Source organism: Delphinus delphis, chromosome X (genome assembly GCF_949987515.2).
Source record: "Delphinus delphis chromosome X, mDelDel1.2, whole genome shotgun sequence".
NCBI classification, from domain to species: domain Eukaryota; kingdom Metazoa; phylum Chordata; class Mammalia; order Artiodactyla; family Delphinidae; genus Delphinus; species Delphinus delphis.
Genome location: NC_082704.1, coordinates 36,565,489 through 36,592,057, shown reverse-complemented (window position 1 = coordinate 36,592,057; position 26,569 = coordinate 36,565,489). Strand labels below are relative to the sequence as shown.

The 26,569-nt window shown below is 38.2% G+C and overlaps 2 protein-coding genes across 4 annotated transcripts in view; both read right to left on the bottom strand.

The window, feature by feature from the left end:
- The window catches only part of RBM41 (RNA binding motif protein 41), a 66,409-nt gene extending 58,827 nt beyond the window's left edge, over positions 1–7,582 (bottom strand). Inside the window, exons 1-5 of one of the 3 annotated variants that reach the window (XM_060002253.1) lie at positions 7,537–7,582; positions 4,319–4,435; positions 3,564–3,756; positions 2,666–2,870; positions 713–784 (exon numbers count right to left, since the gene is read on the bottom strand). In XM_060002253.1, coding sequence (XP_059858236.1) covers positions 713–784; positions 2,666–2,870; positions 3,564–3,756; positions 4,319–4,435; positions 7,537–7,544 — 595 coding nt within the window. In that variant the 5' untranslated portion in view covers positions 7,545–7,582. Of the gene's footprint in view, positions 1–712; positions 785–2,665; positions 2,871–3,563; positions 3,757–4,318; positions 4,436–7,228; positions 7,447–7,536 lie in introns of those variants that run through there. The other 2 variants (XM_060002252.1, XM_060002254.1) reach the window with 2 other exon arrangements.
- Positions 7,583–12,638: 5,056 nt separating this feature from the next.
- Positions 12,639–26,569, bottom strand: part of NUP62CL (nucleoporin 62 C-terminal like) — a 73,446-nt gene continuing 59,515 nt past the window's right edge. Inside the window, exon 11 of the mRNA XM_069540336.1 lies at positions 12,639–13,536. Within this exon, the coding sequence (XP_069396437.1) occupies positions 13,445–13,536 (92 nt within the window). The 3' untranslated portion in view covers positions 12,639–13,444. The remainder of the gene's footprint in view (positions 13,537–26,569) is intronic.

The following is a 26,569-nucleotide window of genomic DNA, read 5'->3' as shown; positions in this document are numbered from 1 at the left end:
TCGGCAAAATGAATGATACACACAACAACTTGGATGAATCTCAAAGGCACTATGCTGAGTGAAAGAAGTCACTCTCAAAAGATTATATATTGTATGATTCCATTCATATGACGTTCTCTAAAAGACAAAATCACAGTGATGGAGAATAGATCAGTGATTGCCAGGGATTATGGGTGGAGTTGGGAGTGACTATCAATGGATACTATGAGGAAGTTTGAGGGCCATAGAGCTGTTCTCTATCCTGATTGTGGTGGTGGTTACATGAATCTATGTGATTTACACGATTTACAATTCACAGAATTGTACACATAGCCCCCCCCCAAATAAACAGGCAATTTTATTTTAAGTTCATTTCAAAAGTAAAATATTAGCTATTATATCATCATCAATAGTTATACGTTACTGATTAATAAAAGTATTCAGAATTAGTTACAAAATAGGATCTAAAATTCATTAAGGTCATTTTATGTCTGGTATAATAACTTAAAGGTATAGAGAAAAATATCAACAACACTAAATGTAAAAGCTTTATTACAACTTCTACTAACTCCTCTCTTTAATATTCTGTATCAGGATAATATGCTCCCTGTGGATCATGTCCTATAAACATTGTCATATACTGAATATGGAATTAAATAAGAACTCAACTTAGAAGTCTGGGACCCTAGGTTACATTCCTAAATCTAACACTGTAAGAAAACTCTCGACTTGCCTTTTGTGCCTAATTTTATCTTCCTCTTCATTGAGGTCATGTACTTGTCTGCACTTGTCTTTTTGTGGTATGCTGTGAAGGTGTAAAGCAAGGAGTTTCAAAGATAGGAAACAGAACAGATTCATATACCACCCACCCACCCCAAATACCAGGTACTGCTTTAAGTGATTCACATGTATTACCTCTCTTAATTCTCCTAACAACCCTAAAACATAGCTACTATTAATATTCTCATTAATATTCTCATGAAGAAAATGAAGCATAGAGCAGTAACTTGCCAACATCTTATAGCTAGTAAGCGGGGGGAGCCGGGATGTTCCCAGCAGTCTGCCTCCAGAGCCCATGTTCTTAATCAGTATGCTATAAATGTCTCTCCACCAAAGGCTGTTTGTTCATTCTTTCTTTCCTTCCTTCACCACTGCTCTTCCATGTCTATGGTCTCTCTGTCTCTAACAAATCATTCATTCATTCTGTTGGCTTTACCTATGGTCTAAGCATAGATGAGCCCCAATTCTATGGATCTAGTTGTGCCCTCTCCCCTGAGCTTCACTGCTGCATTTCCAACAGCCTCCTCGATATCTGCATTTGATGATCCTGCGGTCTCACAAATTTAACATGTTTAAAATCAAACTCATCATCTTTCCTCAAAATTTCCCCATAAAGGCTTCCTTAATTTTGCCGACTGTTAAATTACACAGCGTTGAAGCACCTGGGCTATCTTTGACACATTTCTCTCCACTGACCTTCATTCTCAGTCAACAAGTTTTACCAATTCTTCTTCTGTAATGTCTCTTACAATCATACCTACTTCTCTTTCCAATTCCATTGCCATCATCCTAGTCAGCTCTTCCTGCTGAAATGACTGTAATGCCTCCTAAATTGTTCTGCTTCCAGTTCTCCCTTTCGTGCATCCTACTTACTGGCCACTAGATTAATCACTTTCAAATACTGCTTTTATCATGTTACCCCTGGCTCAAAGACCTTTAACCATATCCAAAATGACTAACTGAATAACGAACTCTGTATAGGTCTATACTACCTGCCAAATAAAGTTCAAAAATTTTAGCTTCCTTTCTAACCTTGTCTCTCATGACAACTCCAAACATGCCATAGTGCTTGCGACAACTGCTGCTAGTGAAATGCCTTTCCCTCTCCTGAAGACTTGGTGGTATTATAAGAACATTTAAATTTTACCTCCTCTGAGAGGCCATGTTCAGTAATGCCAGTCAATGCACAGTGGCCTTTCCCTCCTCTGAACTCCTACAGCCCTTAACAACTGTATCTAGCATTGTTACTAAATGTTATGTTTCTCTCTCCAACCAGCAATTGGCACAAAGTCAGGAACCATTTCTTAAACTTCTGCATACCTTCCACAGTGCCTAGCAAAACTTACCTGTTAAACCCATTCTTTCTGGTTAAGACACACACCATTTATCTATATATTTTGTGCTAGTTTATAGTTCTACCTAAAGACCCTTCACAATCTAGCCTCACCTACCTTTCCAGCGTCATCTCCTGTCAGTCTTCACTGTGTCCTATACTTCCTGCCACACTGAACTTTTCACTGTTCCCTAGACACACCAGGTTCTTTCACAATCCTATTCCTACTCACCCACTATCTGTAATGCCCTCTCCCCACTATTTACCTGACAAGTGCCTGTTGATCAGTCAAGACTTGGTACAAATGTCAACTCCTGACTCCCCCAGTTAGACTTAGATGTTCTATCCCTGTGTCCCCTCAGCATTTTATTCACGTCTCTACAATAGCAATTTTCATGTTGTACTGCAACTAACTAGGTACATATTTGTCTTTCTCAAGGGACTATACATTCCTCAAGAGTAGCAATAGTTCATCTTTCCCCTACTCCCTTCACTAACTCTTCATAGTTAATGCCCTGATGTTAAATCTTCCTGTCAGTGAAAGAACATATCAAGTCAGTGGCGATCACATACCTTGGTAATAAAGAGCCTTGAGGAAGGAGTGACGATCAGCTCCCTGAAATAAAGAATTTTCTATTTCCATTTCTCGCCGGGTCAGCTGTTTGCTCTTTGCAAATCTCTGTGGCAAGCAAAGGATGCGCTGACGCTCTGAGATTCTTTCCTCAATATCTTGAAGACGGTTCTGTATCGCTTCAGGGGTTGCCCTAAGTCTCGCCCTCTGAAATAAGAGAAATGAGATGGCATATATCACAGAGGACACACCCTAAAAGTGACAATCTGATGGCTTAAACAAGAAAGAAAATGATCAGGGCCCAGAAATGGTCATTTACAGACATGTTAGCTAAGAAGTCAAGGAGCAGGAATACCCTGCGCTCCAGTGGTTGGGACTCTGCACTTTCACTGCCGAGGGCACGGGTTCAACATCTGGTCAGGGAAATGAGATCTCACAAGCCACATGGCACAGCCAAAAATAAATAAATAAAATTAAAAAAAATAAATAAAATCCCATTTGTTTAGGGGGAAAAAAGTCAAGAAGCAGGGGCTTCCCTGGTGGCGCAGTGATTGAGAGTCCGCCTGCCGTGCAGGGGACACAGGTTTGTGCCCTGGTCTGGGAAGATCCCACATGCCACGGAGCGGCTGGGCCCATGAGCCATGGCCGCTGAGCCTGCACGTCTGGAGCCTGTGCTCCGCAACGGGAGAGGTCACAACAGTGAGAGGCCCGCGTACTGCAAAAAAAAAAAAAAAAAAAAGTCAAGGAGCCGCTTCTCTTTTACCAAGGTCCCTATCCTAAAAACCAAAGAAGATTCAGACACAAAGCTCAGTGTTGTGAGAACTAAAAATGAAAAGGTTCTCAGTACCAAAATGAAAAGATCTTACTTTTTGTTCTCCAGAAAAAATTTGCCCCACTCACCTTTTCACCTGAAACATGGCTCTTCCAAATCAAGATTTCTGTCTCACTAAGCCCTAGTTCCCTGAGAGAAGCAGTCTCCTGGTCCTTCTCATGCAGTGTCTGGAACTGGGACAAAGTCATAGTCCCAGCTGCTTCCTTCCCAAAGGGCTTGTACATAGTACCAGGAGCAAAGCTCTCTTTCTTAGATACACATCTGCAAAACAAGCAGGAAGAGAGTAAGGACATCTTCAGGTTACCACAATTCACAGAAATGGGGCTCGCCATTAAGAGGCACAATGAAACTCAGTGGCAATTTCTCTCTCACATACTATTTCTAGGCTGAAGCACCACTGTAATGATATGGAACTCCACCAATAATCCAGGACTAATGACTGAATCAAATATTTATTTATTGGGTACCTACTACGCATCAGAGACTGTGCCAGGTACTGAGGATTAAACAGTAAAAAAGATAAAAACAGTTTCTGCTTTTGTGGAAGAACTGTAGAAGAGAGGCAAGTAAACAGGCAATGATAATACTGGATTATAAGTGCTATGTATGTTAAAGGAAGATACAGGAAAGGTACTTAGCCCAGACGGAGTGGGATATGGGAGGCTTCCTAGAGGAAGAGACACAGAAGTAAAACCCTGCCTAATAAGTAGAAGTTTGCCAAGGAAAGCGGGCTGGGAGAGGAGTGTTACATCCAGACTTCAAGAGGCGTCTGTCACCTGGAGGTGAGGGTCTATGATCGTCTGTTTGCAAAACCAATACCTACTCCTCAATGGAGACACTGGTATCAAGTTGATGCTGAAGGAGGCTTTTCAGCTGCCTCTCCCCTTCTGTTTCCAGCTCCTCCAGGACATGCTCATCACTCTTCACACAGCTATTTACCCTGGAATAGATACAAGAATATATGTGGAAAGTAGAAGAGACAGTTAATCTCAAAATATATTCTTTATCTATATTATCTACCATTAGTGATCCCATTTGTTCAAAGACACTTCTCTATTTGTTGTCCTTTATCATTCATTCCACAAACATTAACTAAATACCTGTTTACACACAATGAATGCACTGTGCTAGGTACTGATGGAGTCAAAGATATTCAAGACAGAGTCTTTATCATCAAAAAACTTGCAATTTATTTAGGGGAAGGTAACAGATACCTATGTGTTGAGTGCATGTGCGGGGCAGAGGGGAAGGGGGGGGGAGGGAGAGAGAGAGAGAGAGAGAGAGAGAGGGAGGGAGGGAGGGAGAGAGAGGGAGAGGGAAAAGGACAGGGAGAGAGAGAGGGACAGAGGGAGAGAGAGAGGAAGAAAGATTTTATATCTTTTATATCTTCTTTATGAAGCATATGCCAAATCAGTAGTTCACAGAAGAAAGATAATTGGGAGGCAAGGTAGTAAATGAAGACTTGGGAAAGGTAATTCTTACACTGGCATTTGAAGGATTGAGTATGATGAAGGAAAGAACAGGGAGAACGAGTATGAAGAGACAGAAATACGTTCTGGGGGATAATAAGAAGTTCAATTTAGCTGGCATTCATGTATGGGAGCCTTGGGAGATCATGTCGGAAGGGTAATTAGACTCAGACTGTGAATGGCCTTAAATACACCAACTAAGAGGTCTGGACCTTAATGTACACGTAGTAGAAAGCAATTTATTAGGTAGTTAAGTGACATGGTACAAGCGATGGTTTAGGAAAATGAATGTGGTTATAATAAGCCTATGGAATAGTATGGAATAGTAAGAAAGAAACCAGAAGAACTAGTTAGGAAACTATAATTTATCAAGCATAAGGTGATGGAAGTACAAACTGGAGTGGTAATAGAAACTGAAAGGAAGGGTTAGATGAGAAAGGCCTTTTGAAGGTTGGGGTAAGGGAGAAGTGAAAGATAACCCTGAATTTCAAGCTGTGTAACTGAGAGATGGGACCAATGAACTAAAGAGGAAATTCCAGATGGACTAAATGGTTTGGGAAAGGGAAGTCATTATTGTGTTAGCCGTGTTGAGTCAACTACCTATTACAATTGAAATACCAACATGAAGTATCAGGAATGCTCCAAAGACATATTGAGTCTGAGGTGACAATGTGATACTGGCTAAAAGGAAAGTGATAGCAGAACTGTTGCATAGATAAGAGTCTGAGGCTGCATATGGAAATCTTTAGTCATCTGTGTTGTCAGGATCTGGAGCTGTGAGAGAGGAGAAGATTACCAAAGAAGGGAGTATAGAAACAAAGATCAAGGGGGTCATAACATTTTACAGCTTAAGCACTACTGTGTAGAAATCTAGGTAATGCTAATATGAGCTAACTAACCCTAAATAATTAAAAACTCTGAGTGTAAAGAAATAGCAGGACCATTTAAGTGTGCAACAAATGATTATAAAAGACAAAAACAAAGTGAGTTAATTCCATGAGGAAAATAAATATTAAATACCTTTCTTAAAAAAATAGCCCTTTACTACTGGGGTTATGATGAGACGTAAAAGATGTATCTCCCATAATTATAAGCAAGATTCCCATACTTTAGACAGACTTATACCAACTTTGGGAAATTTTAAAGTCTCCATAGGCCCAGGGTTTTCAAAAATTCATTTTCAGTATCTTAATCGTTACTTATTGTTTAGAATTCTGAAAGTTCCTGCTAAGTTTAAAGAAACTTTGAAATGAATAAACCATAGCTAAATACATCAGTACACATGAATTTCAAAAAGAAATGTGGAGTGAAAAAAAGCAAGTCACAGAAAAAATTCATGTAATATGTGTCTGCGTAGAGTTGAAAATTGGATAACACTAGCAACACTTTGTTTAGATATAAATTCGTATGTGATAAAACTATTTAAAAAGAAAAAAGCAAGGGAATGATTAACGCAAAATGCTGGCTAGTGATCCCCTCAGGGAGGGAAGAGAAGCACTCAGGGAAGGGCACACAAGGGACTTCTGATACTGGTAATGTTCTATGAATACTGTATCGATGATACTGCTGTTATCAAATGATACAGCATCCATGCTACTGATACTGGTAATGTTCTGTTTCTAAAGCTTGTAGTGAGTACGAGTCTATTATTATTCCTTAACCTGTATATATACATTATTTTGCATGTATGAAAGATATCATAAACATTTTTTAAAAGTCATTTTGAGACAAGGAAAATCAGAAACTTTTTTTGAAAAAGAGGCAGAAACTTGACAGTGCAGGAGAGCATTATACCAGTAAGAATTTAAATGCACCGCTCTATTCCAGAGTGATTATTCTACTTGCAGAATGAATACAAAACTAATTTAATGAGGATCCTTTAAAAAGGCTTTGTGTACTGTCAATAATTGTAAGCTCAGGCTTTCAACAAAGACCAGCCACGTTAAAGCTGCCATTTCCTGCAGAACCAGTAGGGGGAACCGCTCGCAGCGGTGCCTTTCTTTTCTTACAGTACGTGGAACCGGTTTGGCACCCTGCTTCTAAATTTGTAACAACAAAGTATCACTTGCTTACTTTAAGACCTGAAAATACTACATGGTCTCTGAGCCCGAGAAAGTCCTCTTTAACACACAAACACTGCGAATAAACGCGCCCACCCTGGGCCCCTTTCTGAGAATGGGGTGGAGGTAGGGCGGGACAGGGAGGAGCTGGCCCGCGTTTCTCCGGCGCAGGCCGGTTTCATCAAGCGGCCAAGACCCTTTTACCTGGGTAGGTCCGTCTGAAATAGGAAGGAGTCACGGCATCCGTCCCGGGGCCGGCGCCGTTGCCTAGGTGCCTGTGCCGGGAGGACATGCCTACGGGGACCGGCAGCAGCGGCGGCCCTTCCTGAACTTCGCCCTACAGGCCTGTCCAGCCCGTCTCCCCTTTTCCCTCCTCCTTTGTCTTCCCGCTCACACGAAACCGCGTCCCCAGAACGTGACATAACCCCAAACCCAAAGTAACAAAAGCCACTTGAAGAGTTAAAAGATAGAACAGACCTCCCTTCGCCGTCTGCTCTCAGACAAGCCCTTACCTCTTCATGTTTCCACAGGCCCCTAGCTCTAACTTGGGTAAATAGGCCGCGGACTTCGAGTCCCAGAACTCTGCGCGGCCGACTCTAAGGGGATTGTGGTGGAGCGCAGGGCTCTGGGAATTGTAGTCTCGCATAGCTAGGAACCCAGAGTACGTACTGAGCAACCGGTATATTGTGAATTGTTCAAGTATTTCTCTTGGATTTCTTGTATAGGTTAAAGGTAACATCCAAAATATCCAGCTCATAAGCCTAGAAGTCGCCTTTGACTTCTTGACTCTCTCATCCAGTATCACCAAATCCTGGCCCCTCTAATTTCCCTCGAATGTGTCCCTATCAACCCTGCTTCTGCTTTCAAGGACTTCTTATCCTGCATCCCACCTACCTGCTGTTTCCAGTCGAGCCTCTGGTTCATCCTCTGCAGTGTTACCAGAGTGATCAGACTCAAGTTTGACCACGTCACTAGCACAAATGGTTCTCCTCTGTCTCTAACAGAGGCTAAGACATTGTACTTCCTATCCTGAGAATCAGAAACCCACGTGTATTCAGGCCCATGAATGTTTTTATTGATAATTACAATGAATCAAGAGAGTGGTAGAACACAGTGGTTAAGAGAATGGGCTCCTAGTTCCCGGAAATGGAAATACAAATGTCCTTAAGTACATGAAAAGAAAGATGTTTAATCTCACAAGTGACATGTAAATTTCAAAGTACACTGACTATAAAATACCTGATGTGTACTCCTCAAAACTGTCAAGGTCATCAAAAACATGGAAAGTCTGAGCATCTGTCACAAAAGAATCAAAGGAGACATGATGACCAAATGTAATGTGGGATCCTGGGACAGAAAAGGGCCCTATGTAAAAAAATATGGAAATATCAATAAATTATGCACTTTAGTTAATAATCTATCTATCATTATCATTATCACATCTATCATTAGCTGTGACAAATATACCAGAGTTATTTAAGATGTTAACACTAAATAAAACTGAGTGGAGGAATACAGAACTCTGTACTATGCAACTTTTCTGTGAATCTAAAACTTCTCTTAAAAAATAAAGTTTATTTTCTAAAAGTACATTAAAATAACATTTTTCACCCACCAGATTAGTAAAGATCCACAAGTTTGAGAACACACTTGTTTTGTTGAGATTGAGGGGAAACAGGCATTCTCAGTACACTGCTGGTAGAAACATAAATTGGTACCTCTGTGGAAGGCAACTTGAGGATACAATTTAAATCATAAATGCACAATTTAAAGCAAGAATTCAACTTATCCTCAATACTATGTATCCTCAAGAAATTAATTTTATGTGTACATATCTAATTATAGGCTATACAATTTTATAAACTATATATATTATAAAATTTTGTATATATATAAAATTAGTCATGCAACCTTGTTTATAATAACAAAATATTGGAAACAACTTAAATATCCATGAATGTTATACATCCATTCAATGGAAAACTATGCAGCAGTACCAAAGATGACAAAGTTCTCTATGGACTGCTACTGAACAATCTCTAAAATATATTTAGTGCAAAAGCAAGGTACAGCACGATGTGTATAGTATTCTTCCATTTTAGTTTTTAAAAAAGAAGGAATATATGTATGTGTTTGCTTGTATAGGCAATAAAATACCTCTGGGAAAACATAAGACAGTGATAAGTAAATGATTCCGGGTTAAGGGAACTGGATGGTGAGGGATAAAACTTTTCACTTTATCTTCTTGAATTTTGAACCACATGATTATATTACCTAGTCAATATATTTTTTAATTAAAGAGAACCCTTCTTATATCACAAAGAGCCAAAGAAGAAAAGGATCATGGGTTTGGGGGGGGTCACACTGCTTGGATTCTCAGTTCCCACAGTTATTGACAATATAACATAGTAGGCAACCTGGACTTGAACTTTTGTTTGGCAAGTTACAAGACTATGTAAGTTTCATTAAGATTCTTTAACTGGTCTAGGCCAGTTTCCTCATCTGTAAAATGGGAATAATTCTTCAGAATAGGGTGACTACAAAGTACTATACAAAAGAATGTTTTTTGTTTTTTGTGCGGTACGCGGGCCTCTCACTGCTGTGGCCTCTCCCGTTGCGGAGCATGGGCTCCGGACGTGCAGGCTCAGCGGCCATGGCTTACGGGCCCAGCCTCTCCGCGGCATGTGGGATCCTCCCGGACCAGGGCACGAACCCATGTCCCCTGCATCGGCAGGCGGACTCTCAACCACTGCGCCACCAGGGAAGCCCAAAAGAATGGTTTTAAAATCACTTGCAGCGTGGTCATCTATGAGCAAATATTCCAAGTTTATCCAGTAGGTTCAGACTTATTCAAACTGTCTGTATTGCCACACTCAAGTTAGAGGATAAGACCAAACAGCAGCTACTGGAAGACATCATACTTCCTATCCTGAGAATTTCTAACAGATGAGAATGTCATGGAAAGTACTAGAGTTACCCAAGACCTAGCATATGCAAATGACTGTGCTCTTGAAGCACCCAGGTGAATGAATGCAGCTCTAACATGCACCATTTTGTGGTTTTGGCACAGAACAGGGATGGAATCTAAGCAAAAACAAAGTGTGGGTCATAACATAACCTGCATTAAGTAAATCCTATATGGTGGTGGGCTGAATTCTGCTGCTCAACCAAACTGTCCAATTGACACATTGATCAACAAGGAAATGGAAGAATACACCAAAGTTGCTAGTGTGTCTGTCCCCTGGGAAGGTGGCAAAGGGTGGAACAGATTACTACACTGACCACCACACCAGACTTGTATACAGCTTCCTATAAAACATACATTCTATTGGTACTGAAGTGATACACACTACATTACAAATCCACTAGGTGGGATGAGTGGAGAATGAATGGCTAAAAAGACATACATGGAGTGGAATTACAACTACAAAGCAAGGTCATAAGGAAGTACTCTATGTACCTGTGTATAACTGTAGCCAGTCCGAGTGGTAGGTACCAAGGGACAAATACTCAGAAAATTGCGCTAGAAGGAAAACCAGGCTATTTCTAGCTCTGCCAAATTTATTACCCGTGGAATAACAGCTATTCCATTTCCCCACAGCATCCTCTCCCCACTTCAAAAGGATATCAGACAGTATATTAAAAGCTTTGAGATTTCTAGATGTTATTCATGGGCACAGAGATCTTAGCACGAGGTAATTTCACAATTTTGCCCCCAGAATTTATGACAAACTGAAAAATATGCCTCATGTGTCTTTCTGACAATTTAACAAGGTTAGTTTAATTAAGCCAGAAGTTCCTCCTTAACATAGACATATTTTCAGGCTTTGTCCTTTTTAGGTGCTTTGTTCACAGCACACTTCTGATGAATACATTATGAAGCAATTATAATTTCCAGATATGAAAGAAGATGCTAAAACCAAAAATCTTCTCTTGAAGAGGGATAGCATCACTCATCTAATATTAAGAGTAAACAACTGTGCATGTCTTTCAAATCCTCCAAATGAGATAGCATAAATGCTGTCTTTTTCAGAGGACAAAAAAAGTAGATAAGCACTGGGAAAGTGTCAGCATGACAAATTTAAGAATTCTCCTTCAGCTAATATCTTAGTTGGTCTTTAACAATGGCTGTGGGGGAGAGGGGTCTCAAGATTCCAGTACCTAACATAAATGTAGCCTTAAAATTACTTGCAAGAATAGGTTATTTCTGATCTTTTAATTAATATCTGTTCAACAATGCCATGTCTTTTAGACACATGTTAGAACTAGAGTCAGAAGGAACCTTAAAAACGATTTAGTCCAAGGCTCCAAACAGTACACTGAGATCTACCAGTAAACCCACAGTATTACTGCATTGACCTGGAAGTCACTTGCCATTCACATGCCTCTTTTTTTTTTTTTTAGCCTTTTTTTTAAACATCTTTATTGGAATATAATTGCTTTACAATGGCGTGTTAGTTTCTGCTTTATAACAAAGTGAATCAGTTATACATATACATATGTCCCCATATCTCTTCCCTCTTGCATCTCTCTCCCTCCCACCCTCCCTATCCCACCCCTCTAGGTGGTCACAAAGCACCGAGCTGATCTCCCTGTGCTATGCGGCTGCTTCCCACTAGCTATCTATTTTATGTTTGGTAGTGTATATATGTCCATGCCGCTCTCTCACTTTGTCCCAGTTTACCCTTCCCCCTCCCCATATCTTCAAGTCCATTCTCTAGTAGGTCTGCGTCTTTATTCCCATCCTGCCCCTAGGTTCTTCATAACCATTTTTTTTTTTAGATTCCATATATATGTGTTAGCATACGGTATTTGTTGTTCTCTTTTTGACTTACTTTACTCTGTATCACATGCCTCTTTTATGTCCTGGAAAAAAAATATTAGAACTCCCAATGCAAAGTCAATAGGAGTACTGTAGCCTCCTCTTTCTTTATTTTACTGAGGAAGTTTACAGTAAGCAAGTACTGGTAGTGAAAAGACATAAAGGAATCAAAAAACTTGTGAGAAATGAAAACTAGTTTCTTCCAGTTGGGAAAATCTTCATATGGTCCAACTCTTTCATGTTATAGACAAAAGATAATGCTCCAAATGAAATTATCTGTGCAGTTAATTAAGCAGGGACAAGAATAAATCCAGTATTTCCTTCTATATACTATGTTCTCTTTACTGAATGTGGAACTTAACGTATTCACAGGCTACAAGAGTTGAATTGCCAAAAACAATAGGGGAAATATCTTTATCTAGGATAATAATATTGTATTCAAACATTAAAGATTACTCAAGATAATACTCAAAAGCTGTTTACCTACAGAAATCATCCATAAAATTAAATGGTCTCTGTAATTTTGAGAGGTAATGAAAACTTACCTGATTAGAAGCTGCTACTTTGAGAAGTGTGGGTAGGAAAGAAAGAGGCCATGTAAGTTCTGATATTTGGTTTACTCATAAGGTGATGTAAATCACTAATACTCATTTCAAAAATATATTCTTTCCATAATATGTACCCTTCAGGATGTTCATGTTCAGTCACTACAACAGAAATTCAGCTCAGGAATTACAGGCAATTAAGCTTTAGTCACTCAAAAACTTTTAAGTAGTTTATTTTAGTGTTATACTTTTATTTTTCAGAGCTTTGCCTTTATTTATGACTTAGGTAAAACATGAAACACAAGAAATCAGACTGTTTCCAAGCTAAGAACAATGCTTTTTCTTGAAAAACAGATAAACAAATACACAAAACCCACAACTATAAATCATATGCTAAAACCAAGTAAAACACCAGATTATCTGGACATCAAAAATAAACCAATTGCCTGAACCATACCCTTTTTTAAATAACCTAAATCAAGTCCCAAATCCATCCTAACTCTTCCTCCCTTCTCTGAATTTCTATAGCATACTTTCTGTACTTCATAACACACTTCCTTGTATTGTCTATACTGTTTTTTTATACAGACAGGCATTAAGTATATCTCAAAGTAGACAGTAAGTTCTTTTGACGAGAGAAACTTTACAGTAGCTAACACTATACGTTGAATGTTAACAGGCACCCAGTCAAGACTGGTTGGCATCTATTTTTTGGCAAACATTTCTTTATGATCTGGCTGGAGTGAAAAGGACAATGCGTGCTGCCGGTAAGATATGGAATCTTGCAGAGTAAGCCATGAATTGCACACACAGAGTCAACATCAAATAGGCTGCTGTCTAGACAGAAGAGCTGATATAGTTTTGAGTTGCTAATACTAAAAGCCAAACTACAGTATCATTGCCAACAGCACAATATTTAAGTGGGGGAAAAATACATGCAGCCTTTATTGCCACCAAAGATTAAATATTAACTGTAAATACTACTCTAACAAACACCATCAAAATTTGTAGGTAATGTATAATCCAAAAACAGCATGCTGAAGATAGGGTCATTCAATCAAAAGCAATCCTGACATTGCATTCCTGCTCCCTGTAATGACGATGCTCGAAAACTTCTATCTCTTCTACATTCCTTTGCAGCATGCCTATAAGGGGAAAAGGCACACATCATTACTCAGAGGACAAAATATCCCAGGAACATAACTTACATTCTCCCTTCAACCTATGATTGACAAAACTTTACATGTCAATTTTTTTTTTTCCATGCCATGCGCCTTGCAGGATCTTAGTTCCCCGACCAGGGATTGAACCCGTGCCCCCTGCAGTGGAAGTGCAGAGTCTTAACCACTGGATAGCCAGGGGAGTCCCATACATGTCAATTTTAATAGCTTTAAGTATTAGAAAATACAGAGGAAGAGAAAAACATGCCTCTGTCTGGTTGGAAACTATTGCACAAGACTGTTCTTGATTGGCTCTCCCTAGCTTTCAGGGAAGTAACAGTCTACCTGACATTTGTATTTTGTTGAAGAGAAGTGTTAACTGCTTTTTACTCATTACAGCCTAAAGGTGTCATACAGAATAGTCATGAAATTGAATGTGTGGATTTTGGTAGGTCTTTGCTGCCTATAAGCAAAGTAGTACACTGAATATTTTCACATTTCAGTTCCTTTCTAATGATTTATTTAACTTGGTGGTCCTTAATTTGCTCAGGGGCAGAACAACACAAAATACCATTAGTTTCACCATATAGAACAGTAACTTTTTGCAGTAAAAATAAGCTGTTGAAGTAAGTGTGATAATCTGAGTTTTTCTGTTAATGTGCACAAATAAATTTGGTCATTTGTTTTAGTATTCATTAATGCTCACTGGTTGATAAGCAATAACTGGTGCCAAAAATTTACGGAAAACTTCACAAGAGAAAAACTAAAAAATGTGGAACAATATACTTTAATTTTCTTCAGCCAATTGGAAAAGAACCAATGTTTTGCAGTTTTTGAAGTATAATACCTCATTCTATCTTATGACATATAGGCATTCCGTAAGATCACACCTTTTAAGAACAAGTGATTTAAATGATGGTTGTCTACTGAAAGGCTAGGAGAACAGTCTGGGAAAACACAACTCCTTTCTGTTGTAATAACTAACTGCAGGGACCAATTTTTTACCCCTGAATAACATTTTTCAATGTGACAGAAACACAAATGAGCACTACAACAAACCATTAACTTGAGGCCAAAAGTGTCAACATAAGCACAAACTACTTAATTTGCTGATTGATACATATTAAATGCAAAAGAGTACTTTTATAAACATTTTTAAAAATCAATGAAATGTCGAAAAACACAAGTCAGCATTATTAAGAGAGGCTTACCATAAATATTTTGTCATGGTTTCAAATTGAATTCTCAAGACTATCTCTGTATTAACATACTTTACATTTTTCAGGAGTTTCATTCCTTAAGGGCAGAAACTGCACCTAGGCACTTAACTGCCCAGAGTTCTGGTCCCATGATATGCGTCAGTGATTGTCCCTGCAGGCCTATTAAATTATACATCATACTAGAAGTAAAATGCTAGTAATAGTCAAAATTTGATGGGAACTATGCCATATACATTTGACATTATTAAAAAAGTAATTGTACTGAACAATATGAAAGTGAAATTAATAAAACAACTCCATTCACAGTAGCATAAAAAAGAATTAAAACACTCAGGAATAAACTTAGCAAATGAACTATAAGACTTGTACACGTGGAAACTATAAATCATTGCTAAGAGAAACTTAAGAAGATCTAAAAAAATGAAGAGATATTCCATGTTCATGGATTGAAAGACTCAATACTGTTAAGATGTCAATTCTCCACAAATTGATCTACAAATTCAATGCAATGCCTATGAAAATTCCAGAAGGCTACTTTTGTAGATATAGACAAGCTTTAAAATTTACATGGAAAGACAAAGGACCCAGAATAGCCAAAGCAATCTGAAAAAGAATAATAAATTGCAGGAATTACACCACCCAATTTTAAAACACACTACAAAGCTACAGTAATCAAGACAGCATGGTATTAGCATAGGATAGCCATAGAGATCAATGGAACAGAAATGAAGTCCACAAATAAAACTTTATATTTATGGTCAATTCATTTTTAACAAAGGTGCCAAGACAATACAATGGGAGGAAGCATAGTCTTTTTCAGCCAATAATACAGGGACAACTGCATATCTACATGTAACTGAAGTTGACCCCCTACCACTAACTATGAACAAAAATCAACTCAAACCTCTGTAATAACCTATATGGGAAAGAATCTGAAAAAGAATAGATATATGCATATGTATAACTAAATCACTTTGCTGTACACCTGAAACTAACACAACATTGTAAATAAAGTATACTCCAATATAAAATAACAATTAAAAAAAATCTCTCAAACACTTAAAAATCCTCAAGAAAATTCTAGCAAACCAAATCCAATAACATATAAAAGGAACTAGAAACCAGGACCAAGTAGAATTTATTCCATAAATGTAAGGTTGAATCAATGTTTAAAAATGTGTCAATGTAATCCACCATATCAACAAGTTAAAGAAGAAAAGTCATATGATTATATCAATTGATGTAGAGAAAGCATTTGACAAAATCCAGTACTCATTAATAATAAAAGTTAATGATAAAAAAAGTCAGGAAAAGAGTGGAATTACCTCAATTTGATAAAAAGCATCTACAAAAAAACCTATACTTAAAATCATACTTCCAGTGAAAGACTAAACTCAGAAGCAAGGCAAAGATGTTTGTTCTCACCACTCTTATTCAACATGGTTCTGAAGTTCTAACCAGTGTAATGTGAGAAAAAGACATAAATAGCATACAGATGGGGAAGGAAAAAACAAAATTGTCCCTTTTTGCAGATGATGTAACTACTTATGTAGAAAATCCCAAGGAATCAAAAACAAAACAAAACCCCAAAATACCAAACTCCTAGAAGTGAGTTCAGCAGGCATACAAGATCAACATATAAAATTGTGTTTTTATGTACTAAAAATGAACATGTGGAAACTAGAATTTAAAACGCAATATCATTTACAATCACTACAAATAAAATGAAATACTTAGGTATAAGTCTGACAAAACCAAAACATATACATGATGTGGGTGCTGAAAATTACAAAATGCTGATGAAAGAACTCAAAGAAGACCTAAATAAATATTGAGACATACTATGTTCATGGATGAGAAGAATCAACACAGTAAAGATGTCAATTTTCCCCCAAATTGATCTATAAATTTAATGTAATTCCTATCAAATCCCAGCAAATTTTCATGGAAATGCAAAGAAATTAAAATAGCTAAAACAACCTTGATGGAGAAAAATAAAGTGGGAGAAATTACTCTCCAAGATATTAAGGCTTACTATACAGCTACATTGATTAAGAAAGTGTGGTATTGGTGGAGCGAAAGAAATATAGATCTACGGAATAGAGATCCCAGAAAACAATTTGATATCCATAGAGGAAAAAAAAAGCTTCATCTAAACCTCACATCTTATACAAAAATTAACTCAAAATGGATCACAGCCTTAAATATAAAATATAAAACAATAAAACTTGTAGGAAAAAACAGAGGAGAAAATTGGGGGTATATAGGACTACACAAAAAGTTCTTAGACTTCACACCAAAAGCATGATCCATAAAAGGAAAAATTGATAAACTGGACTTAATTTTAAAAACTTTTGTCCTGTGAACAACTCTGTTAAGAAGAGACAAGGTACAGAGTAGGAGAAAATATATGCAAACCACATAGCTAGCAAAGGACTAGTATCTAGAATATATAATGAACTCTCAAAACAACAGTAAAAAAAATCTAATTAGAAAATGGACAAAAGGCAAGAACTGACATTTCATCAAAGAGGATATACTCATGACAAATAAGCACATGAAAAGATGTTCCACATCATTAGCCATTAGGAAAATGCAAATTAAAACTTCAGTGATCTCACTACACATCTAGCAGAATGGTTAAAATGAAAAAAAAAGTGAAAATACTAAATGTTGAGGATGCAGACAAATTAGATTACTCATACATTGCTGGTGGGTATGTAAAATGGTACAGTCTCTCTGGAAAACAGTGTAACCGTTTTTGAAATAAAACTAAAGACGCAACTACCATATGACCTAGGAATTGCACTCTTGGGCATCTATCCAAGAGAAATGAAAACTTATGTTCACACAAGACTCTGTACATAAACATTCATAGAAGCTTTACTCATAAGTAGCCAAAAGCTGGAAACGTCTAAGATGTACTACAACAGGTAAATGTGTAAACAGACTGTAGTACATCTAAACCATGGAAAACTACTCAGCAACAAAAAGGATCAAACCAATGATACACATAGCAATTTAGATGAATCTCTGGAGAATTATGCTGAGTGAAAAAAAGCCAACCCCTAAAGGTTACATGCTATATGATTTCATCTTATATAGTATTTTGAAATGACAAAATTTTAGAAAGGGAGAATAGATTAGTGGTTGCCAAGAATTAGGAGGCAGGGAGTAGGGGGGATATGGTGGGAGGGAGGTGGGTGTGGCAATAAAAGGGGAATATGAGGAATTCTTGTAGTAATGGAACTATTCTGTATTTTTACAATGGTTGTGGACATACAAACCTACACATGTGATAAAATTGTATATGACTAAACACACACACACACACGCACGCACACACACACACACACACACACACACACAAGTAAAACTGTAGAAATCTGAACAAGACAAATTTTATCAATGTTAATACCCCAGTTGCAATACAGTACTACAGTTTTGTAAGATGCTATCACTGGGGAGAACTAGGTAAATTATAAATAGGAACTCTATATTATTTCTTCAGGACCTATATTATTCCTTACACTAAATGTGAATCCACAATTACCTCAATAAAAATTTCAATTAGTATAAAAAACTAACCCACACAAATAAGGTTTTGATTCCCAATTTCTTCTAGAAGTGCCTGCTGAGTATGCACATAATATGACCCCCAATTTATGTGAGGCAAGAGTTTTAACATTTATTCTCACTGCTTAATATGGTTGGCCATCGTTTCAGCTTCCAATATGGGTTTCCTCATTGTTGCATGCCTGCTAAGCCAAAGACAGATTTTAAGGTTTTAGTTACTGTAGAATATACTTCAGTATTAGGTTAGGCTGCTGTTTAAAAGCAGCCCTGGGGCTTCCCTGGTGGCTCAGTGGTTGAGAGTCTGCCTGCCGATGCAGGGGACACGGGTTCGTGCCCTGGTCCGGGAAGATCCCACATGCCGCGGAGCGGCTGGGCCTGTGAGCCATGGCTGCTGAGCCTGCGCATCCAGAGCCTGTGCTCCGCAGCGGGAGAGGCCACAACAGTGAGAGGCCCATGTACCCCCCCCCAAAAAAAAAGCAACCCTGAAATCTCAGAAGTTTAACCTAATTAAGGTTTATTTCTCATTCAAAAAGTGGAATAAGGAGGTAGGAAGGGGGAGAGAGGGGAAGGGGGGGAGGAAGAAAGGAAGAGAGGGAAGGAGGGGGAAAAAGAGAGAGAGAGAGAGAGAACACTGTCCTCCCACTTATCATAGGTACTTTTAAGAAGATTCCCAGGTTATTGAAACTAAAGTAACACTCAGAATAAATATACTTGAATTCTTACTGTTAACTGTGATCTGATGGGAAGAACAGTGTTTCTAGAAACATACGAAGCTCTCCACTCTGCCATGAGAATTCTCATCCTGATCTCACCACTGATACATTAAGGTGGTGTTGGGGGAGACCTTCAAGATGGTGGAAGAGTAAGACGTGGAGATCACCTTCCTCCCCAAAAATACATCAAACATACATCTACATGTGGAACAATGCCTACACAACACCTACTGAACATTGGCAGAAGACCACAGACTTCCCAAAAGGCAAGAAAATTCCCACGTACCTGGCCATGTGGCTGACAGGGTCTCGGTGCTCTGGCCTGGTGTCAGGCCTGAGCCTATGAGGTGGGAGAGCCGAGTTCAGGACACTGGACCATCAGAGACCTCCTGGCCCCATGTAATATCAATCAGCAAGAGCTCTCCCAGAGAACTCCGCTTCAACGCTAAGACTCAGCTCCACCCAACAGCCAGCAAGCTCCAGTGCTTGATGCCCCATGCCAAACAACTAGCAAAGGAGGAACACAGCCCCACCCATTAACAGAGAGGCTGCCTAAAATCATACTAAGTTCACAGATACCCTAAAACACATCACTGGACGCATCCCTGCCCACCAGAAAGACAAGATCCAGCGTCATCCACCAGAACACAGGCACCAGTCCCCTCTACCAGGAAGCCTACACAACCCACTGAACCAACCTTACCCACTGGGGGCAGACACCAAAAACAACAGGAAATACTAACCTGCACACTGAGAAAAGGAGACCCCAAACACAGAAAGATAAGCAAAATGAGAAGACAGAGAAATATGCAGCAGATGAGGGAGCAAGGTAAAAACCCACCAGACCAAACAAATGAAGAGGAAATAGGCAGTCTACCTGAAAAAGAATTCAGAGTAATGACAGTAAAGATGATCCAAAGTCTTGTAAAAAGAATGGAGAAAATACAAGAAACATTTAACAAGGACCTAGAAATAACTAAAGACCAAACAAACAAGGATGAACAACACAATAAATGAAATTAAAAATTCTCTAGAAGGAATCAATAGCAGAATAACTGAGGCAGAAGAACAGATACGTGACCAGGAAGAAAAAGAGTGGAAATAACTACCGCAGAGCAGAATAAAGAAAAAAGAATGGAAAAGAATTGAGGGCACTCTCTGAGACCTCTGGGACAACATTAAATGCACCACCATTCTAATTATAGGGGTCCCAGAAGAAGAAGAGAAATAGAAAGGGTCTGAGAAAGTATTTGAAGAGATTATAGTTGAAAACTTCCTTAATATGGGAAAGGAAATAGTCAATCAAGTCCAGGAAGTGCAGAGAGTTCCGTACAGGATAAATCCAAGGAGAAACACTCCAAGACACATATTATTCAAACCATCAAATTAAATACAAATTAAATACAAAGAAAAAATATTAAAAGCAGGAAGGGAAAAGCAACAAACAACATACAACGGAATCCCCATAAGGTTAACAGCTAAGCAGAAACTCTGCAAGCCAGAAGGGAGTGGCAGGACATATTTAAAGTGAAGAAAGGGAAAAACCCACAAGCAAGATTACTCTACCCAGCAAGGATCTCATTCAGATTCGACAAAGAAATTAAAACCTTTACAGACAAGCAAAAGCTAAGAGAATTCAGCACCACCAAACCAGCTTTACAACAAATGCTAAAGGAACTCCTCTAGGCAGGAAACACAAGAGAAGGAAAAGACCTACAGTAACAAACCCAAAACAATTGGGAACTGGTAATAGGAACATACATATCGATAATTACCTTAAAAGTAAATGGATTAAATGCTCCAACCAAAAGACAAGGACTGGCTGAATGGATATAACAACAAGACCCATATATATGCTGTCTACAAGAGACCCACTTCAGACTTAGGGACACATACAGACTTAAAGTGAGGGGATGGAAAGAGATATTCCATGCAAATGGAAATCAAAAGAAAGCTGGGGTAGCAATTCTCATATCAGACAAAATAGACTTTAAAATAAAGACTATTACAAGAGATAAAGAAGGACACTATATAATGATCAAGGGATCGATCCAAGAAGAAGATAGAACAATTGTAAATATTTATGCACCCAGCATAGGAGCACCTCAACATATAAGGCAAATGCTAAGAGCCTTAAAAGGGGAAATCGACAGTAACACAATCATAGTAGGGGACTTTAACACCCCACTTTCACCAATGGACAGATCAACCAAAATGAAAATAAATAAGGAAACACAAACTTTAAATGATACATTAAACAGGGTGGACTTAACTGATATTTATAGCACATGCCATCCTAAAACAACAGAATATACTTTCTTCTAAAGTGCTCATGGAACATTCTCCAGGATAGAACATATCTTGGGTCACAAATCAAGCCTTAGAAAATTTAAGAAAATTGAAATCGTATCAAGTATCATTCTGACCACAATGCTATGAGACTACATATCAATGACAGGAAAAAAATGTAAAAAATACAAACCCATGGAGGCTAAACAATAAGCTACTAAATAGCCAAGAGATCACTGAAGAAATCAAAGAGGAAGTCAAAAAATACCTAGAAACAAATGACAATGAAAACATGACAACACACAACCGATGGGATGCAGCAAAAGTATTTCTAAGAAGGAAGTTTATAGCAATACAATCCTACCTCAAGAGACAAGAAACATCTCAAATAAACAACCTAACCTTACATCTAAAGCAATTAGAGAAAGAAGAAAGAAAAAAACCCCAAAGTTAGCAGAAGGAAAGAAACCGTAAAGATCAGATCAGAAATAAATGAAAAGGAAATGAAGGAAACAATAGCAAAGATCAATAAAACTAAAGCTGGTTCTCTGAGACGATAAACAAAATTGATAAGTCATTAGCCAGACTCATCAAGGAAAAAAGGGAGAAGACTCAAATCAGTAGAATTAGAAGTGAAAAAGGAGAAGTAACAGTTAACACTGCAGAAATACGAAGGACCATGAGAGATTACTACAAGCAACTCTATGCCAATAAAATGGACAACCTGGAAGAAATGGACAAACTGTTATAAAAGCACAACCTTCTGAGGCTGAACCAGGAAGAAATAGAAAATATAAAAAGACCAATCACAAGCACTGAAACTGAGACCGTGATTAAAAATATTCCAACAAACAAAAGCCCAGGATCAAATGGCTAAACAGGCAAATTCTATTAAATATTTAGAGAAGAGCTAACACCTATCCTTCTCAAACTCTTCCAAAATATACCAGAGGAAGGAACACTCCCAAACACATTCGACGAGGCCACCATCACCCTGATACCAAAACAAGACAAAGATGTCACAAAGAAAGAAAACTACAGGCCAATATCACTGATGAACACAGATGCGAAACTCCTCAACAAAATACTAGCAAACAGAATCCAGCAGCACATTGAAAGGATCATACACCATGATCAAGTGGGATTTATCCCAGGAATGCAAGGATTCTTCAATATATGCAAGTGAATCAATGTGATACACCATATTAACAAATCGAAGGGTAAAAACCATATGATAATCTCTATAGATGCAGAAAAAGCTTTCGACAAAATTCAACACCCATTCGTGATAAAAGCTCTCCAGAAAGTAGGCATAGAGGGAACTTACCTCAACAAAATAAAGGCCATATATGACAAACCCACAGCCAACATTGTTCTCAGTGGTGAAAAACTGAAACCATTTCCACTAAGATCAGGAACAAGACAAGGTTGCCCACTCTCACCACTCTTATTCAATATAGTTTTGGAAGTTTTAGCCACAACAATCAGAGAAGAAAAAGAAATAAAAGGAATCCAAATTGGAAAAGAAGAAGTAAAACTGTCACTGTTTGCAGATGACATGACACTATATAGAGAGAATCCTAAAGACGCTACCAGAAAACTACTAGAGCTAATCAATGAATTTGGTAAAGTAGCAGGATACAAAATTAATGCACTGAAATCTCTTGCATTCCTATATACTAATGATGAAAAATCTGAAAGAGAAATTAAGGAAACACTCCCATTTACCATTGCAACCAGAAGAATAAAATACCTAGGAATAAACTTACCTAAGGAGACAAAAGACCTGGATGCAGAAAACTATAAGACACTGATGAAAGAAATTAAAAATGATACAAACAGATGGAGAGATATACCATGCTCTTGGATTGGAAAAACCAGCATTGTGAAAATGACTATACCACCCAAAGCAATCTACAGATTCAATGCAATCCCTATCAAACTACCAATGGCATTTTTCACAGAGCTAGAAGAAAAAATTTTACAATTTGTATGGAAACACAGAAGACCCATAATAGCCAAAGCAATCTTGAGAAAGGAAAATGGAGCTGGAGGAATAAGACTCCTGGACTTCGGACTATACTACAAAGCTACAGTCATCAAGACATTATGGTACTGGCACAGAAACAGAAATATATATCAATGGGACAGGATAGAAAGCCCAGAGATAAACCCACGCACCTATGGTCACCTTGTCTTTGATAAAGGAAGCAAGAATATACAATGGAGAAAAGACAGCCCCTTCAATAAGTGGTGCTGGGAAAACTGGACAGCCACATGTAAAAGAATGAATTTAGAACACTTCCTCACACCATACACAAAAGTAAACTCAAAATGGATTAAAGACCTAAATGTAAGGCCAGGCACTATGAAACTCTTAGAGAAAAACTTAGACAGAACACTCTATCACATAAATCACAGCAAGATCCTTTTTGACCCACCTCCTAGAGAAATGTAAATAAAAACAAAAGCAAATGGGACCTAATGAAACTTCAACGCTTTTGCACAGCAAAGGAAACCATAAACAAGACGAAAAGACAACCCTCAGAATGGGAGAAAATAGTTGCAAATGAAGCCACTGACAAAGGATTAATCTCCAAAATTTACAAGCAGCTCATGCAGCTCAATAACAAAAAAACAAACAACCCAATCCAAAAATGTGCAGAAGATCTAAATAGACATTTCTCCAAAGAAGATACACAGATTGCTAACAAACACATGAAAGGATGCTCAACATTAGTAATCATTAGAGAAACGCAAATCAAAACTACAATGATAAAAAAAAAAACCACAATGAGGTATCACCTCACACCAGTCAGAATGGCCATCATCAAAAAAATCTACAAACAATAAATGCTGGAGAGGGTGTGGAGAAAAGGAAACCCTCTTGCACTGTTGGTGGGAATGTAAATTGATACAGCCACTATGGAGAACGGTACAGAGGTTCCTTAAAAAACTAAAAATAGAACTACCATATGACCCAGCAATCCCACTACTGGGCATATACCTTGAGAAAACCATAATTTAAAAAGAGTCATGCACTCCAATGTTCACTGCAGCACTATTTACAATAGCCAGGACATGGAAGCAACCTAAATGTCCATCAACAGATGAATGGTAAAGAAGATGTGGCACATATATACAATGGAATATTACTCAGCCATAAAAAGAAATGAAATTGAGTTACTTGTAGTGAGGCGGATGGACCTAGAGTCTGTCATACAGAGTGAACTAAGTCAGAAAGAGAAAAACAAATACCGTATGCCAACACATATATATGGAATCTAAAAACAAAATGGTTCTGATGAACCTAGGGGCAGGACAGGAATAAAGACCCAGACGTAGAGAATGGACTTGAGGACATGTGGAGGGGGAAGGGTAAGCTGGGACAAAGTGAGAGAGTGGCATGGACATATATACACTGCCAAATGTAAAATAGGTAGCTAGTGGGAAGCAGCTGCACAGCACAGGGAGATCAGCTCGTTGCTTTGTGGCCACCTAGAGGGGTGGGATGGGAAGGGTCGGAGGGAGATGCAAGAGGGAGGAGATATGGGGATATATGTATACATACAGCTGATTCACTTTGTTATACAGCAGAAACTAACACAACTTTGCAAAGCAATTTTACTCCAATACAGATGTTTAAAAAAAAAGTTGGTGATGACAAGACACTCTTCTTGTATATAGCACTACCCTTCACACAAAATTAATAAAAAATACATTTAAAGGAAAGGAATAAAAATAAAAGATGGTGAAGGTATTGTGAGTTCTTGGAGGCATGGGCAGGAGGGGGACAAGATAGTAGAATTATTGCATTTGAAGTCGTTCTCAGGCAGTCATCCTGTTGAAATGTTACTTACTGTTCAAGTCTTATTTCAAATTCTAGCTCTTCTAGGGAACCAACTAAAGATAGGTTTCTCTTTCTTTACTGCTCCCTACACATGCACTTTGAACCTTTTCGAGGCAGAGGTGCATGCCACTGATGTTTACACCTCCTACGCTGATTAACACAGCACCTTGGCACATAGTAGGTGCTTTGTATCGAGAGTCACTACTCTCTGGTTTTGACCTGTATCTAAAATAACACTTTCCATTATACGGCACTTGAGTTTTCAAAATGTCTATGCATATTACCTTATTTGATTCCCACAATATCCTAGGATGAAGAGAATAACTAAAAACTCAAGAAGGTTCAGTGGCTTTCCAAAGGCCAAAACTAATGAAAATTGACACTAGGACTCATATCTTCAGACTCCCATCTAAGAGCGCTTTTTCTGTTACAGTGCATCTGTTTGTCAAATGCTGGGAAATTTTTAAATAAAAAGTACTATCTGGCACCACATCATAACACTGTTTGTTGTCCCTTCAAACACTGAAGTGCTCAAAATAAGACAGGCCTATCTGAATCCCAACTGGGGAGATTTCATTGGTGAAATACTATCAGGCCACTTTATCTATGAGGTAGCCACAGAGCGTGGGCCCCAAAACTGCGTTATAGCAAGGCTTCAGTATATTTATAGTTTTTAGTCGCTAACAGGAAGAAAATTGCTTTGGAGAAAAATCTGTATACCTCACAAACAATATAAATTCTGCTATTTGGGAGTGATTTAAATCATGTTACATATAATTCATCTGGGGAGACTCTCCAGCTTGAGGAAATTCACTTGGGCACAAAATGTACATAAGGAGGATTAGTGAGAAATCTAATTTTGCAGATGTATTGAGTGTATTTCAAATCTGGATTTACATATAGAAAGGAAGTTTGGGAAGAGGAGCTCTGAGAATGTTAACCATCACGCACTCTTTCCTAACAGAAGCCGAAGTCTTGATCATTTTTAATCTCAGTATCCTAATCTAACCTACAAGAAATTCTTTAGAATTAAGGAACAATGGTGTGATAATAAATCTATTTTGTCTGTAAAGAGGAGCAGAGATGAGCAGGTAGCTCATTAAACAATGAAAAGAAATAAAATACCTTTCAGTTAACTGCAATGGGAAGAAGCAAGTAAGTACCTGTCTCTGTTGAGCTTAACAGACCTTTAAAGTGAGTCTTTGTGTTGTTACCACATCTCTGACAGATCAAGAGCCTCTCAAGTATCTAAAGTGGAACATTATACTCCAGAACATAAGAGATGACCTCATCGATCAACCAATGTCACCAAGATTTCCCAAAGAACTTCAGAAAAAGAAGAGGTAAAAGAAACCAGCTTAATCAGTAAA